At 49.2% G+C, this 15,587-nt stretch overlaps 2 protein-coding genes across 6 annotated transcripts; one reads left to right on the forward strand and one right to left on the reverse strand.

Annotated features, from left to right (window-relative positions):
- The first annotated feature begins 8,376 nt into the window (after nt 1-8,376).
- On the forward strand, nt 8,377-10,960 carry Slc16a11 (solute carrier family 16 member 11). Of its 4 annotated transcripts, XM_029557597.1 has the most exons (6): nt 8,377-8,451; nt 8,660-8,829; nt 9,069-9,279; nt 9,515-9,658; nt 9,834-10,601; nt 10,687-10,960. In XM_029557597.1, exons 3-6 carry the CDS (start codon nt 9,078-9,080, stop codon nt 10,914-10,916), a joined length of 1,344 nt encoding a protein of 447 aa, XP_029413457.1. In that variant the 5' UTR covers nt 8,377-8,451; nt 8,660-8,829; nt 9,069-9,077; the 3' UTR covers nt 10,917-10,960. The 4 variants fall into 4 exon arrangements, with proteins under 4 accessions (XP_029413457.1, XP_029413454.1, XP_029413456.1 ...); XM_029557594.1 differs by lacking the exon at nt 8,377-8,451 and having other exon boundaries at nt 8,483-8,829; nt 8,927-9,279; XM_029557596.1 differs by lacking the exon at nt 8,377-8,451 and having other exon boundaries at nt 8,483-8,829; nt 9,069-9,242.
- Nucleotides 10,961-12,023: 1,063 nt separating this feature from the next.
- Slc16a13 (solute carrier family 16 member 13) lies at nt 12,024-15,366 on the reverse strand. Of its 2 annotated transcripts, XM_008855868.3 has the most exons (4): nt 14,764-15,366; nt 14,470-14,613; nt 13,163-13,900; nt 12,024-12,518 (listed from the first exon to the last, which is right to left on the reverse strand). In XM_008855868.3, the coding sequence occupies exons 1-4, from the start codon at nt 14,960-14,962 to the stop codon at nt 12,313-12,315; spliced, it is 1,287 nt and encodes a 428-aa protein (XP_008854090.1). In that variant the 5' UTR covers nt 14,963-15,366; the 3' UTR covers nt 12,024-12,312. The 2 variants fall into 2 exon arrangements, with proteins under 2 accessions (XP_008854090.1, XP_008854091.1); XM_008855869.3 differs by lacking the exon at nt 14,470-14,613.
- Nucleotides 15,367-15,587: the final 221 nt, after the last annotated feature.

Raw genomic sequence — 15,587 nt, forward strand, 5'->3', positions numbered from 1 at the left:
TTCTCTTCTCAGATCAAACAGGAGGAGCACAGGGACCTGGAATAGAGAGAGGACTGGGTCAAGATGAAGGGGTGATAACCTGTGGGAGAAAATGAGGATGAAATGAAATGGAGGGAAACCTAAATAGTGTACCCGTCACACGCCTGGACTTGTGATGGGCCCTTTACAGCCTTATTTCACTGAATTGTCACCAAGAATTCTTAGAAGTATGAACTCTCTTTTATAGATGCCTAAGAATTGTGGAAGTTGGGACTCAGGAGCAATGCTTTTCACAATTCGCCAGGTCCCAGTTGCTTTTGTAAGATGCTCACATACAGTTGCCACAGTTCAAATTCCATTTTGATTAAAACTATCTGTTTACTGGACTAAAACAGTTATAGGACATTGTGAACCATCATGAATATGAACTTCTTCCTTTGTTTTAGAAATTCCACACCTTATTGTTTGCTTATTTATGTCTTACTTTTTTTTTACTTTTTTTTTTTTTGGTCTTTTTGAGACAGGGTCTCCCTGTAGCCCCAGCTGTCCTGGAACTCACTATGTAGACCAGGCTGGCCTTGAACTCACAGAGATCTGCCTGCTTCTGCCTCCGGAGTGCTGGGATTAAAGGCGTGTGCCACCATGCCCGGCCTTATGTCTTACTTTTAAGACAAGATCTTGTTATGTAACCCAGGCTGACCTTGAATTAGCTATCTTTCTGCTTCAGCCTCCTGAGTTTTGGGATCCCAGGCATGCACTATAACACACATTTTTATTTTTATTCATTATTTTTCAGACACAACATCTTGCTGTGTTGCCTACTCTGATCCCAAACTCCCATCTTAATCAGTTCTGCCTCAGCCTCCAGAGTAGCTGGGATTACAGGTGTTACAGCATGTAAGTAAATTCTATCTTACTATTTTTGATGGGAGGGGCAGCACAATCCATCTTCAGATACTGAAAACATCAGGTTTTCACTTTCCTGTTCCTCCTTCAAGGAAGGATGAGAACATGGGACTAAGGTTGAAGAGGCCAGGACCACTGCCTTCAACTTGAATTCTTAAGCTAGTGTGCTAAGAAGCAGAGATGATTTCTGAATGGTAGCAAATGCACTAGTCCCAGTGGTCACAGAAAGCTGCCAGCAGCGACATCTAGTGTCCTAGCAGGGGCCTTGGCGATCCACTTAGGGTTGCAGCAGTCCTGTCTTAATTCTGCAGACTTCTGGTGATTTTGTGAGCTAGTGAGTCATCAATCATTTCTTTCCTTAACTTCATTAAAGCTTATACCTATGGATAACTAAGAACAAGGATGCAGGTCAAAGTCCTAGAACCATAATATGTTAAATAAGTAAAGTTAGGGAAAAAACTGGTTTATCATGACGAATTTGGGACTCAGCTGCTCCATACAAAGCTTTAGTGTATTAATAGGGATGGGAAATGGGGGGTGGTGACAGATGGAGGGGATGGGGACTAGACTGGAAGAGGCAATGGTGACAGACTTGACAGAGGAGTTGAGAGGGTGTTCATATGGGGTAGGACTCCCATCCTAACCTAGGCTTTGGCTACAACTGAATTCCAGCCTCAGCTGCCTCATTTATGCCAACACCAAGCCTAAGCCCATCAACAGCTCCCCATAGCCCTAGGCTCTGGGGACACAGTGTTTTATTTATTTTTTTAATCCAGCCAGTTCATGTGGCCATCCAGCAGACTGCTCATGCACAATGGGCCCCACAGCCTTTTGCTTTATTGCCTATCTCAGCAGTGCTCTGGACCACAAAACTGAACCTATCAGACCTAAAGGGGCTGATTTCTATCATATTGTCTCAGATTATGCAGTCTTTAACCCAAGAATACTAGAGTAGGTATATTACTCAGTTTTTCTGCTTCCTCAGCACTCAGACTGATTCCATCTATCTCATGTTCTATTGCCTCACTAGCTGGGGTCTGAGGGGCTCTATAAATTCATGGTTAAGCCTTTCCAAATTCAAGCAGTTCAGATGCAGAATAATCTCTGATTATCATGGTTTCCTGCACTATATTCTTCCCATGGGTTGCAAGTTTTTGGATCTCAGGAGGGGCTATTTAACACAGATCTAATTGTATTCTCTTTCTCTTATGTCCCTGGTATTTGTGCACAGGAATAGCTGGTGTCAGCACAGGGCTTGCTAAAGGTTTCAGGTAAAAGGCCTTAAGGACTCACAGGGAGGTGGGTGTAGTTGCACATGCCTTTAATCCCAGCATGTAGGAGGCAGAGGCAGAGGCAGAGACAGGCAGATCTCTATGAGTTCGAGGCCAGCCTGGTTTATATAGTGACTTTCAGACAGTCAGGGCTATATAATGAGACCCTGTCTCAAAACAACAATAATAACAAAAGAACTCACAGGGGTTCCTGTGAAAAGTCACAAAGTCATTCAAAGTTCAAAAATATAGATATATGCCCAGATCCTGTGTCCTTAAAACGAATGATGTCCATACATCCTTGATGCCCATACGTCCTTGATTCTCTCTCTTAAGTCTCCCTAAAGCTCTTATCTGGCTCAGCATCTGCTTCCGTGCTTTCTCTAGATACAGGCAGGCATAGCAATGTTGTCACATGCTGTGGAGCTCCAGGAACTGAGTCTGCTTATTTGATTCTTTTTCAGATGTTTGTCTCATTCAGCAAACATCATTTACCTTTAGCACCTTTGGGTGTGAAGGACCAAGAGATAAATAATTTGAAGGCCAACCTCCAAAGCCTCATGGTATGGAAATAACACAGGGGATGAAGAACCAGAGACAAACCCGGACAATTTTGCTGCAAGCTAGATGTGTTCTGAAAGAGGGTAACATAGACTAAAGCCAGGCCTGTCAGTTCCAACACATGGGAGGCTAAGGGGGGAAGCCAGCCATTTGGGAGGGATTCATGCACTCATGCAGTAGACTCATTCATCAAGGAGGTGTTTCTTTCTAGCCACATAGAGGAAGATGGCCAAACTGGGATTCCCTCCACAGATGGTCCACTTTCAAATGAACTGCTACTACAGCAAGAAGGATGCATTCCATACCATAGGAGGAAGGTCAGCTGTATCAAGATTGCCCTTGGAAATGCTCTGCCCTCAGACAGTTTATCTGCATGTTTTATCACTCATAGCAGGACAAGACAACTGCTCCTCCCAAAGTTATCTTTGGTTTTGTCATGTGCCTGTTTGGGTGCCAAGCACTGCATAACGTTTCCTAGGGAGATGTGAAAGAAAATCACTCCAGATAGGGCACTGATGATAGACAAAAGAAGGAATGATTCCAGGGGGCTGGAGAGATGGCTCAGCAGTTAAGGTGCTCTCGCAGAGGACCTGGGTTCGATTCCCAGCACCCACATGGCGGCTAACAACTGTCCTTAACTCCAGTTCCAGGGGACTTCAACACCCTCTTCTGTCCTCTGTAGGTATTGCATGACATGGGTGTACTTACACACATGCAGGCAATATACGTATGCACACAAAATGAAAATAGTATAATTAAAAATTATTTTAAAAATTAAAAAATAAAAGAAATGGTAGCACACATCTTTAATCCCAAGACTCTGGTGGATCTTTGTGAGTTCAAGGCCAGCATGGACTTCATAGTGAGTTCCACACTAGCCAGAGTTACATGGTGAGACCCTGGCTAAAAATAAAGACAGAAAGAAAGGAAGAAAAACAAAGAAATGATTCCACTTAAGTCTAGCACGGTGAGCCAGTGAATTGAATTGGGGTTATTTACAGGAACATGGATGAGAGTAATTTAAGGAATATGGGCAACTTACTGATAGCTACACCAGCAAAAAGTCTGCAACAATTACTAAGCACTTATTCTCAAGGAGGGGTGAGGCCTTGTGAGCCATTTGGTGATCTACCCTGTGTGTCTCCTCATGAATTTTGTGAGTCTTTCCTCTCCTATAAGGAAATATTAGTGTGTCCAATCTTGTGTCCCGTGGGTGATCACAGCTGCTCTGACATCAAGATGGCAACAGCCATGTCATTCCTGAAGGGCAGAGCTCTATAGCAGCACAGCTAACCTGGAACTTATGTAGCTCAAGCTGATCTGGAACTTGTAATTCCTCTGCCTCTGCCATCTGAGTGCTAGGCTACAGGTGTGAAATACCAGTCTACAGACATCTTCTATAAAGGAATAAATAAACTTATTTTAACTCATCTTTTGGTTTTAGAATCAAGATAAGAGATCGGCATTTCCTCACAAACTTCAGGAAACAATAGAAAAAAAAAAACCACCACACAAAAAAAAGTCTGTACTAGGCAGGGTTCTCTACAAGAATAGAACCAATGAATATATATGCATATATATACATATGTATGTGTATAACAAGAGTTCATAAGCTGGAGATGTAGATCAGTTAATACAGTCCTTGCTTTGCATTCACGAGGTCCTGGGTTTCATCCCCAGCACCACAAAAATAATACTGCATCCCTGAAAGACATTATAGAAATTAGTGCCACCATGAAAGATTTGAAAGATGCAGGGGTGATGGTTCCCATCACATCGCCTTTAACTCTCCTATTTGACCTATATAGAAGACAGATCATGGAGAATGACAGACAGCTATCAAAAGCTTAATCAAGTAGTGATTTCGATTGCAGCTGCTGTGCCAGATGCAGTTTCCTTATTTGAACAGATTAATACATCTCCTGGTACCTGATATGCAGCAATTGATCTAGCAAATGCTTTTTTTTCAATACCTGTCCATAAGGACCACCAGAAGCAACTTGCTTTTACTTGGCAAGGTCGGCAGCACACCTTTACAGTTCTATTTCAACGGTATAGTCATTCTCCAGCCCTGTGTCAAAACTTTGTCCAAAGGAATCTTGATCACATTTCTCTTCCATGAAATATCATACTGGCCTACTCTACTGATGACATTAAGTTGATTGGATCATGTGAGCAGGAGGTAGTAACCACTCTGGACCTGTTGGTAAAGCACATATGAACCAGAGAATAGGAAATAATCCAACTAAAAATTTAAGAGCCTTTTATCTTAGTGAAATTTATAGGAGTCCTGTGGTGTGGTACATGAAGAGATACTCCTTCTAAGGTAAAGATAAATTACTGTACCTGGCCCCTCCCACCACCAAGAAAGAAGTACATTTAGTGGGCCTCTTTGGAATCTGGAGACAGCACATTCCTCACTTGGGTGAGTTACTCCAGGCCATATACTAGTGACTCGGAAAGAAGCCAGCTTTGAGTGGGGCCTGGAATAGTAAAAGACTTTTCCACGGGTTCAGACTGCTGTGCAGGCTGTTCTGCCACTAGGGCAATATTATCTAGCAGACTGGGTGGTACTTCAGGTGGCAGTGGCAGATAGGGATGCTGTTTGAAGTTTCTGGCAGGCCCCTATAAGTGAATCACAGTGGAGGCCCTTGGCATTTTGGAGCAAGGTTTTCCCATCATCTGCAGACAACTATTCTCTCTCTGCCTCTCTGGTCTTTTTGAGACAGGGTCTCCCTGTAGCCAGCACTGGCCTGGGACTTGCTATGGAGACCAGGCTAGTTTTGATCTCACAGAGATCCAGCTGCCTCTGCCTCCCAAGTGTGGGGACTGGTGTGTGCCACCATACCCAGTGACAATTACTCTAAGAGCCTGCTCTTGTCCTCCCATAGGGCCTTAGTGTAAGCAGAACTTTTTTTTTGGAGACTGGGGGTAGAACTTTTGACAATGGGCTACCAGGTCACTGTGACCTGAGGTTCTCATCAATAGCTGGGTGTCATCTGACCTATCAAGTCTTAAGATTGGATGTGCATGGCAGTAATCCATTATCAAACTGAAGTGGTATATACATGATCGGGCCCAAGCAGGTCCTGAAGGCACAAAAAAATTATATAAAGTTGCCCAAATGCCTATAGTTCCTACTCTTGTGATGGTGCTTTCTGTCCTCAAGCATGCACCTGTGGCCTCATGGGGTGTGCCCTATGATCACTTGACTGAGGAAGAAAGGACTAAGGCCTGGTTTAATGATGGATCTGCATACTGTGCAGGCACTAACCAGGATTGGATAGCTGCAGCATTACAGCCCCTTTCTGGAACAACTGTGAAGAACACTGGTGAAGGGAAATCTTCACAGAGGGCAGAACTTCAGGCAGTACAAATGGTTATCTTTTACTTGGAAGGAGAAATGGCCAGATGTATAATTATATACTGATTCAAAGATAGCACACACTTTTAATCCCAGCACTTGGGAGGTTGAGGCAGGAGTAGGAATTCGAAGTCATCCTTAACTAAAAAGTAAATTTGAGGCTAGCCTGGGCTACATGAGACCCTAAAGAAGAAAAGGAAAAGAAGAACTAAGGGAAGAAAAATGGGTGTGTTACAATTTCCATTTAATTTTCTTAGACATACATATTTTTCCTTTTATGTATATGAGTGCTTTGCCTGCATGTACGTAAGTGTACCATGTGTATGCAATATCCACGGAGGTCAGAAAAGGGCATCATATCCCTGGAACTGGGTTACAGACAGTTGTTAGCTACTATATGGATGCTGGGAACAAAACCAAAGTCCTCTGCAAGGCTAGCTAGTGCTCTAAAACCACTGAGCTATCTATCTCTCCAGTTCCAACATTGATATTTTATAACCCATGTGATTCTACTAAAAACTCACCAGATTGGTGTGGCTCCTCGACCTTGGATTTACTAGATCAATTTTGATTCTGAAGTAGCCACCTGGGAAAGGAAGTCATGTTGTAGGGTCTAGTCAGGTTCCCCTGAGTTATAATGGCAGCAATGGAGCTAACACGTATCACATTCAGATGCTGTTCTAAGTCCTTTATTTACACATGCATACATGATGACTCATTTAATCCTTATAACACTCCTATAACTATAGGAGTATAGTCAGGTAACTGTAATGACTATACCCATTGTAGAAATGAGGAAACAGATGCTTGCAATAAGATAGCTAAGAGGTAGAGCTGAGAGTCAAGTCCAGTAAGTCTCATTTGGGGGTCCATTTTTCCATTTTCTATGCTGTAGTACCTCCATGAACAACGTACAGCTCTGGCCAAGAACATGAGGTACAAGATGAATGTGCCCTTTCAGAACCAATCACCCTCGTCTAGGCTTCCAGGTTTTGCATCCTGCCAAAGTGCTCAGCATTATGTGGTACAAGCCCAGCCCGAGAGGCCCCAGTCTCCTCCTTGGGTATATTTATACTTCACCAAAGAGAAGGTGATTCCTTTCAGTTGGCCTGGTTCAGCTCACAGCAGTCCACCCCAGCCTTCTCAGGAAACAAGCTCTGCCTCCTGGGTTGCCAAGGGCCTGCTAGCTCCACTACCCTAGTGGCATTCACAGAAATAACTCCTGGCTGGTAAAACCAGTGAGGCTACTTTCCTAAGGTGTATGCAGTAGGGCCTTAAACCTTCATAGTCTCCTGTACTAGGTCATTTCAACAGAGAAAAGAGAGGTGAGAAAAGGGTAGACATGCCCATGGTAAGCAGTTAATTCCTGGGGGCTGAGAGACAGGGAATGGAAAGGTAACCTAGGCTTACCTTTGATCATTGTGAAAGGCCTTATACACAGTGGAAAGTTATCAAAAGTTACACTGTGCTGTTTAGGCTTCCAGTTTCACGACTTTTAAGCTATTTTCTCTTATAGGCAGATGCTTTCTTAACAATTAGGAAACACTGCCATCGTGTGGCTATGGCTCCATGCACGCCCCAACCTGTAATGGGGGGGGGGGTGGATTGCAATGGCCCTGTTTAATGATTAAACCAAAGAACACAGTTCTTGATACAAACAGCTTAAGTAAAGCAATGCTAACCGGTGAAAAAAGGATGCTTATTATAGTTTTCAAGAAATCAACACCTGGATTCATTCTCTGAATTCTTATTTTGCCATTAAAATTCTAGCCTAAGTCTTTAGATATTCTGGTGGCAAAGATCTCTTTCATTCCTTCCCACGCACCCTGAGAATCCTAAGCTTTCTAGATCTGCACGGGTCTCGCCCTTTCTAGGGCGGTTCACATCAGTCTCCAGATCATTTCCCTCAACCGTGGCAGATACTGTTTCTCTCCTAGGGCTGTTTTCCTTGTATGGCCCCACAGTTAGATACACCTAAATTCAAATGCTTCCCCGCCTTTTCCCCTTAAGCTGAGAGATTTGAGGCAGATCACCTAATCTCTTGAAGTGTCAGTTTCTTCATCTGTAAAATGGGAGTGGTACCGTCTTCATAGGTAGGGCTATTGTAAAGATGAAATGACATGTGTAAAGTCGACCAGTACATCCCAGATCACGGTATTGGGAAGACCTCTTCCCTCTCTGAAGGCGGGCTAGTGTTCATCATTCAGTGATTTGGTACCGGTCAGAGGTTTACAGGGTCCTCAGCAATATTTCAGAGACCCGGACCCCCTCATTCTTGCAGGCTTTGGAGACCTGCGCTATTTTCACGCGTGGGCAGCGGCCGAGGCAGGGATTGCAACCCGCACTTTTTCCTTGCGCAGCAGGCGGCAGGTGCGTGGGCGTGAGCCCCGGGGCGCCGGGAGGGGCGGGGCGCGGCCGGGAGGCATTCATTCCTCTCGGTTCCTATCCAGGGCTGAGGGTAGTGTGTGGATAATTCAATCCCCGTGGGACTGGGTGTCAGGCTTCAGCCCGAGCTCGGCGGATTGGCTGTCTCTGCTTGCCCCCGCCCTCGGTACTCACCCCACCTCCCGCGTCCCAGGTGGTTCGGGCCCCTGTGGTGATCTCTGTTTACGGACCGAGCGGGTCCAAGTTGGTCTCCATCTCTGCACTCGCTCCTCGGCCGAGCCCCTGCCATCCGCGATAGCGGCAAGAAAACCCGGCCGATCCCACCTTCGCCCTCCCCCTACCCCCTGCGCCGGGAGAGGTCGGGTAAGAGGCAAGGGGTGCGGGAGGGGGAGTCCTCGGCCTGGGGCATCCGCTGTCCCCATCCCAGGATCTCACGCGCACCCAGGACTTCTATCTCTAGGCCTGGTTCCCGCTCCCGCGCCCATTCTCGGGGCGACGTGCCCACCCTAGGCGAGCAGCCCGAGGCTGGATCTCAGGGATGTCAGCTCCCTGGCGGAGGCCCAGGCGTGGAGACTTCATTCACAGGTGTTTCCCCACCCCAGCAGACGGCGATGACCCCCAAGCCGGCCGGACCCCCGGACGGGGGCTGGGGCTGGGTGGTGGCGGCCGCAGCCTTCGCGGTGAACGGGCTGTCCTACGGGCTCTTACGCTCCCTGGGCCTTGCTCTCCCCGACCTCGCGGAGCACTTTGAACGAAGCGCCCAGGACACTGCGTGGGTCAGCGCCCTGGCCTTGGCCGTGCAACAGGCAGCCAGTGAGGGGGGCCCCGGAGGTGGGAAGCGGGAGCCGGGTGGCTAGGCCGTGGACGTAGCGATGGGAGACAGCAGGCTTGATTACCTCTGCGAGCTCCTGGTAGAACCAAGTTCTAGAACAGTGGGTGTCTTGAGGTCAAAGGGAGAAGTTACCAGGGCACTCAAAACAGCTAATGAGAAATGTTGGAGAGTTTGGGGGTCCCGGGGCATGTCTTCGTTGACTTCGCCCCCTCCTAGGCCCTGTGGGCAGCGCCCTGAGCACCCGCTGGGGGGCACGCCCTGTGGTGATGGTTGGGGGCGTCCTTACCTCTCTTGGTTTGGTCTTCTCGGCTTTCGCCCGAAGCCTGCTGCACCTCTACCTCGGCCTGGGCCTCCTCGCTGGTAAGAGGAGTGGGCCACCCCAGTCTTTTGGGGCGATAGTCGGGGGTGGGAGGCTTGCTGCGGGGTAGGAGAGCGAACAAGGCAGGTGTGTGCGTCCGCACGCGCGTGGGAAGGGGTTAGGAATCTAGAACCGCCAACTCTGATGGTACCCTCACCCTGTCCTATCCGTTCGCAGGCTCCGGCTGGGCCCTGGTGTTTGCTCCTGCCCTAGGTACCCTCTCCCGGTACTTCTCCCGCCGTCGGGTCTTGGCGGTGGGGTTGGCCCTCACCGGTAACGGGGCCTCCTCCCTGCTCTTGGCACCTGCCTTGCAATTCCTCCTTGATACCTTTGGCTGGAGGGGGGCCCTGCTCCTCCTTGGTGCTGTCACCCTCCATCTCACCCCATGTGGCGCCTTGCTAAGACCCTTAGCCCTCTCTGGTGACCCCCTGGCCCTGCCCCGCAGCCCCCTAGCTGCCCTGGGTCTAGGTCTCTTTAAGCGCCGAGCCTTTTCAGTCTTTGCTTTGGGGACGGCCTTGGTTGGGGGCGGATACTTCGTCCCCTATGTGCACTTGGGCCCACATGCTTTAGATCAGGGCATGGGGGGTTACGGGGCAGCGTTGGTGGTGGCTGTCGCTGCAGTGGGAGATGCGAGCGCTCGACTGGTCTGTGGATGGCTGGCAGACCAGGGCTGGGTGCCTCTTCCGCGGCTGCTGGCTGTGTTCGGGTCTCTGACAGGACTCGGGGTACTGGCAGTGGGGCTAGTGCCCACTGTGGGGCCCGAGGAGGGTTGGGGGGCTCCCCTGCTGGCCGCGGCTGGGGCCTATGGCCTGAGCGCCGGGAGTTATGCCCCGCTGGTTTTCGGTGTGCTCCCGGGCCTGGTAGGCATTGGAGGCGTGGTACAGGCCACGGGGCTGGTGATGATGCTGATGAGCCTCGGGGGACTCCTGGGCCCCCCCCTGTCAGGTAAGGGCTGAGCCTGCAGATTCGCTCTCAACTGTCTTCTGCCCCTGGGATGCCAGGCCTCTAAATTCTTTACCTGTCTTCTCAGGTTTCCTAAGGGATAAGACAGGAGACTTCAGTGCCTCTTTCCTGGTGTGCAGTTCTTTCATCCTCTCTGGCAGCTTCATCTACATGGGGCTACCCAGAGCACTCCCCTCCTGCCGTCCAGCCTCACCTCCAGCCACCCCTCCCCCTGAGAGAGGGGAGTTGCTCCCAGTTCCCCAGGTTTCCCTGCTGTCCACAGGAGGCTCTGAGTCCACTCGGGATACCACCTGTTGATCTTTTTATTTGAGTCCCTCCCCAAATAAAGAATTTTTATCTGATTTTCCTGAAAGATCTATTAGCCAACTCAGGACCCTGAAACTTTCTACTTAAGATATCTCAAAAGGCTAACTGAACGCATCAGAGCCTCATGAGTCCTGGGGTGAGGGAAGGATGTCTGCCCCTCCTGTCAGTCCATTTTTCTTTGTCCAAGTCCTTGCCTTAAGAGGGTCTTTGAGAAGTTGTCAGCCAGTCAGTTTCTGTTTGTTAGAGGGCATCTCTAAACCTCATACTTTAAAAAAATAGTTTTTATTTATGTTGTGTGTGTTTGTGTTAATGATGCCATGTGTCTGTGGGTGGCCATGGGGGCCAGAAGAGATCATTGAATCACCTGGATCTGGTGTGGGTGCTCAGACCTGAACTCAGGTCCTTTGGAAGAGTGGAAGCACTCTTAATTGACAAGCCATCTCTCTAGCCTCTAAACCTTATTTTTCTTGAATTTCAGGCTTCCTCTGTTAACCAGAGAAACAAATTCATCTGGATGGTTCTGACACCAGTAATCCCAGCACTTGGTAGGAAGCTAGAGGATCTCAAGTTCAAAAGTAGCTGGGGCTACATGGCGAGATCCTATTTCACAAATACAAGATTTAGGAGTCGGGTGTGGTGGTACATGCCTTTACTCCCAGCACTCAGGAGGCAGAGGCAGGCAGAGATTGAGGTCAGCCTGGTTTAAATAGTGAGCTCTAGGCCAGCTATGCCTGGCTACAGGGAAACCCTGTCTCAAAGAAACTAAAAAAAGGGACAGACATCGGCTCTATCAGTTCTAACTCCTAAGCTACCTTCCTCCCCACATATACACTTTTCTTAATTTTTTTTTCTATACCACAGGGATAGTGGGAAAGAGGAAGGTAAGTGGGTAGAGGGGAAGAACTCTGGGTCACCAGAGTTCAAGGATACCTCCACTTCCCTGCTCAGCTATGACCCTATCAGCTATCCCAAGCACATGGACCCCCTTTTGAGGTTACAGTTATTGTCCAATTTACTTATTTGTTTTTATCTCAACGAGACATCTTATTTCCCAAACATGAGTCTTTGGAGAAAAAATTTAGGAGCCAGCACCATAAATCACATGTAAAACATGAGAAGTCTCTTGGCCTTTGATTTTCAGATTTGATTCACAGCTCAGTGAAGATCTCCTGGATCCTTCAGAAAAGGTTGGGAGAGCAAAGGAGATGAAACAAGAGTCCTCGACAAAATACAAAGGGTTGACACAAAAATCACAGGAGCCCCAGGTCTGCTCTGGAGGAAGCAGATCAAGAATCTTAAGGCACTGTGCTTCTGTGGATGCCTCCGTGATGCAGAAGACCTGGTGCTGACAACCTCTGGCTTTCCGCACCTACTTCCTGAGTAGAGTTCAGTCCTCTCCCAGCCCCTCCTCTCTGGGCAGGGGGACTTTGGTATCCAGTGCCTCTATTACAAGATCCTGGGGTCTGGAGGTAGAAGCTGAGAAGCAGGAGAAGAAATGGGGCAGAGTGGTGAGAACTCCACTTCCTGTAAGAAGGAAGGCCCCAGCCACCACAAAAGAAGCTGTGTAGTTGCCTGTCACATCCCGGAGGTAGCCTAGGTCCAAGAGAGAAAAACAAATATACATGGGTGATCTGTATACTGGGGCTGATAGCTTAGATCTATTTTGGGGCAAGGGAAGACCCATCATCTTGGAAGAACTGGAAATCCCAAGGTAGGACCAAATGAATATGAGAGCTCTTAAATGGCCTCAAAAGATCTTTGCTGCTACCATCCTGCCTTTGGAAAGGCCCTTCAAACCAGTCTGTGCATATTTCATGAGCCATATTAAGTCAACCCTTTCTGGCCATGGTAGCCATTCTAAGCCTTCAGTTAATAGTTAAGAGAAAGGTGTTAAAGATCAGAAGGTTCTGGTATCTTGAGTACGGAGAACTTTAACCAGATGGTTCAGACACCTGGGCTAAGGCCCAGTGGGCCAAAGGAAAGAAAGACACTAAAGTGTTGTGTCAAACCAGGTCTTCTGGAAACCTAGTCTGCAAAGGGGTTCACTTTGTCTTTCCATTCAGATCTTCCCGGCCCCAAGTTCTGTGCTCCTATGAATGTATTTCAGTACTGCTATGATGCAGGCTGTGTCCTGTAACATACCATAGGTCAATATTCACATACACCATAATGGAAATAGGTTCCCCAGTTATGCAACACCACAACCCTGGCCCACTTAGCAATACCGTTCCCCTTACCTGAAAGAGGAGCCCCCAGCAGCCCCCCGATGCTCTCTACCATCTGCACCAGTCCCAGACCACAGTAAATCCTTCCAGTCCCCACCAGTTCAGGTAGTACGGAGAAAGCCACTGGGGTCAGGGCTCCTGATGTGAAGCCATAGGCCACAGTCAGAACCACCAGGGCTGTGGAAGCCTGAGCCACAGGGTACAGGGCTAGTGACACCCCAGTCAAAGTGGTCCAAAGCATCAGCAGTCGTGCCACGGGCCCTGGGACTGTATCTCCCAGCCAACCAGATGCCACACGCCCCACGAGGTCAGAAATAGCAGCTACTGAGAGTAGGAAGGCAGCAGGCAGTGGGTCCCAACCTAGGTCCTGCAGGTGGGCCACCAGGTGGACATATGGAATGAAGTAACCAGTGTTGATCAGAGTGAGGGCAACAGTGTAACGGAGGAAGGGACCATGATGGAGGAGGGAGATAAGCTGGGCCCCAGGGCCACCCACAGCAGTGTCCTCAGCCAGGGAGAGTGGGCGGAGGAGAGCACCACAGGCCACTAGGTGTAGGGAGAGGGCAGACACTAGCAAGAGGGCTCCCCTCCAGGCGTAGTAGCTGAGCAGCCACTGGAAGAGGGGGGCAAAGGCAAAAGAGGAGAGGCCCACTCCTGTCAGCGCCAGCCCCATGGCCAGAGATCGACGTTGAGAGAAGTAACGGGACAGGCAGGCCAGGGTCGGAGTGAAGGTCAAGGCCCAGCCAGAGCCTGTCAAAAAGGAAAAAAAAGGGGGGGCGGTTGTAGTCTTTGGAGGTGTTCAAGGCACCCAGTAATCCCAATACTACCTAGCGACTACCAAGCAGCCCTTACTTTGGATGCCCACAGACCTAGTTAATAGTTCTGACTCCAGATGTGACCTTGTATTATACTTACTCTCCCAGCCTCAATCTCCTCATCTGCAAAATGTGGTTAACATGCTTTATGGGACGGGGGAAGATTAATGTTCCTAAAGAACTTTGGAGTTGCAGCCCAGCTCTACCATTTCTGGTTCTGTAGTCTTCCTTCACTCAGTTGTATAAGCTTTGAAGGCCTTTTGTTGTACATAGGCTAATGATAACTACCTTATTGTCACTATTCAGCACAATTTTAAGGTTCTTTCCATACTCCAGTCCACTAGGCTTCGGCTTGTGTATTCTGGCTTCATTATCTTTGTCTTAGTCACTGGGCTTAAGAAATTCCTTCAGGGCACAGCTACAAACCAACCTTTCCAACTCAGCTTCTCCCTAAACCTTTTGGAAGGAGCAGGAAGGTTCTTCTGCCCTTGCCTAGGGTCTCACCTGAGAGCAGCCCAATACTCAGGTATAGGTGGGTCAAGGAGGTAGCAAATGACGCAAGCAGCATCCCCAGCGCAGCCAAGATGCCCCCAGTCATCACCACTGGCCTGGGCCCCAACTTCGTGCTCAGGGCACTGCCTATTGGGCCTAGGGAAGTTGGAAGGGGTTCTGCGAGGTGGTCTTAGCTGTCCTCCCTCAGGATCCTCCCGACCCGTCGCCTTTCCCTTTTTCCTGTTCCCCCTCCATTTCCCTCTCTTCCGAGGATTGCAGGGTACCACACCCAGGCGCAGCACTCACTCCCAAACTGCTGCACCGCGATCCCTATGGAGGCGATCCAGGAGACTCGGGCTGCCTGTTCTTCAAACGCCGCCACAAACTCCACGAAGAAGACACCGAAGGAGCGGAGCACCCCAAACACCAGCGCCGACTGGAAGAACGCTGAGAGCACCACCATCCATCCCCAGCCTCCGTCGGGGGGCTCAGCCCTGCGCGCCATGTGGGCGCGAACAAAGCTGCCGTCCCCAAGAGCCGCAGCAGAATCTAGGCTTTGACCCGCCCGCCCACCTACACACCCTGCTGGCTGCTGGGCGCTGAGCCCGGGAGGGTAGAAAGGAAGTTACTGATAAAGCGTGAAGCGCCTGCGCTTTTCCCCAAGGAGGGAAGGAAGAGAGGGACCCGTCAGAGGCGCGTGGAGGCGTGGCTCCGCTAGCTCGTAGCTGAGAATCCAGACCTGGCCCAGAGAATTTCTCTAGACGCCGGAGAAAAAACTGGGTTTGTGGCCACAAGCCTGATCACAGGTAATCTGGCTGTGGATTATTTGCGGGCGATGTCAGCACCTGCCTAAGTGGGCCAACATCCAAGCCCACACAGCTCGCCAATTAGGATGCTGGTCTCCGGAGCAGCGGGCGGATCTAGAAGGGCTGGGCGGGATTTAGAGCTTTGTTCTGGCCTGGCAGTGAGTGGGGCGCATGCGTGAGGAGGGGCAAGAAGATGGGTCCCACGTGACAAGGGATGGGCTGCAAAGGTGCTGCCTGGCCCATTCACTTTTCCAGACCTGCAAATGAGGACTGGTGGTGGATAAACTGGTCTTGGGTAGGCAGGCACTTACTTGCTTAGTGAGA

Source organism: Nannospalax galili, unplaced genomic scaffold (assembly GCF_000622305.1).
Source record: "Nannospalax galili isolate Female #2095 unplaced genomic scaffold, S.galili_v1.0 scaffold146, whole genome shotgun sequence".
NCBI lineage: Eukaryota > Metazoa > Chordata > Mammalia > Rodentia > Spalacidae > Nannospalax > Nannospalax galili.

Bases quoted from the DNA above. Each gene is read 5' to 3' on its own strand.
- Slc16a11 (XM_029557597.1), top strand. From the start codon at position 9,078: ATGACCCCCAAGCCGGCCGGACCCCCGGACGGGGGCTGGGGCTGGGTG. The intron at 9,280-9,514 runs GTGAGGGGGGCC...GCCCCCTCCTAG, and splicing joins GGCCGTGCAACAGGCAGCCA to GCCCTGTGGGCAGCGCCCTG. The intron at 10,602-10,686 runs GTAAGGGCTGAG...CTGTCTTCTCAG, and splicing joins CCTGGGCCCCCCCCTGTCAG to GTTTCCTAAGGGATAAGACA.
- Slc16a13 (XM_008855868.3), bottom strand. From the start codon at position 14,962: ATGGCGCGCAGGGCTGAGCCCCCCGACGGAGGCTGGGGATGGATGGTG. The intron at 13,901-14,469 runs GTGAGACCCTAG...CCTTTTTGACAG, and splicing joins GAGTATTGGGCTGCTCTCAG to GCTCTGGCTGGGCCTTGACC. The intron at 12,519-13,162 runs GTAAGGGGAACG...TCTTGGACCTAG, and splicing joins GCTGGGGGCTCCTCTTTCAG to GCTACCTCCGGGATGTGACA.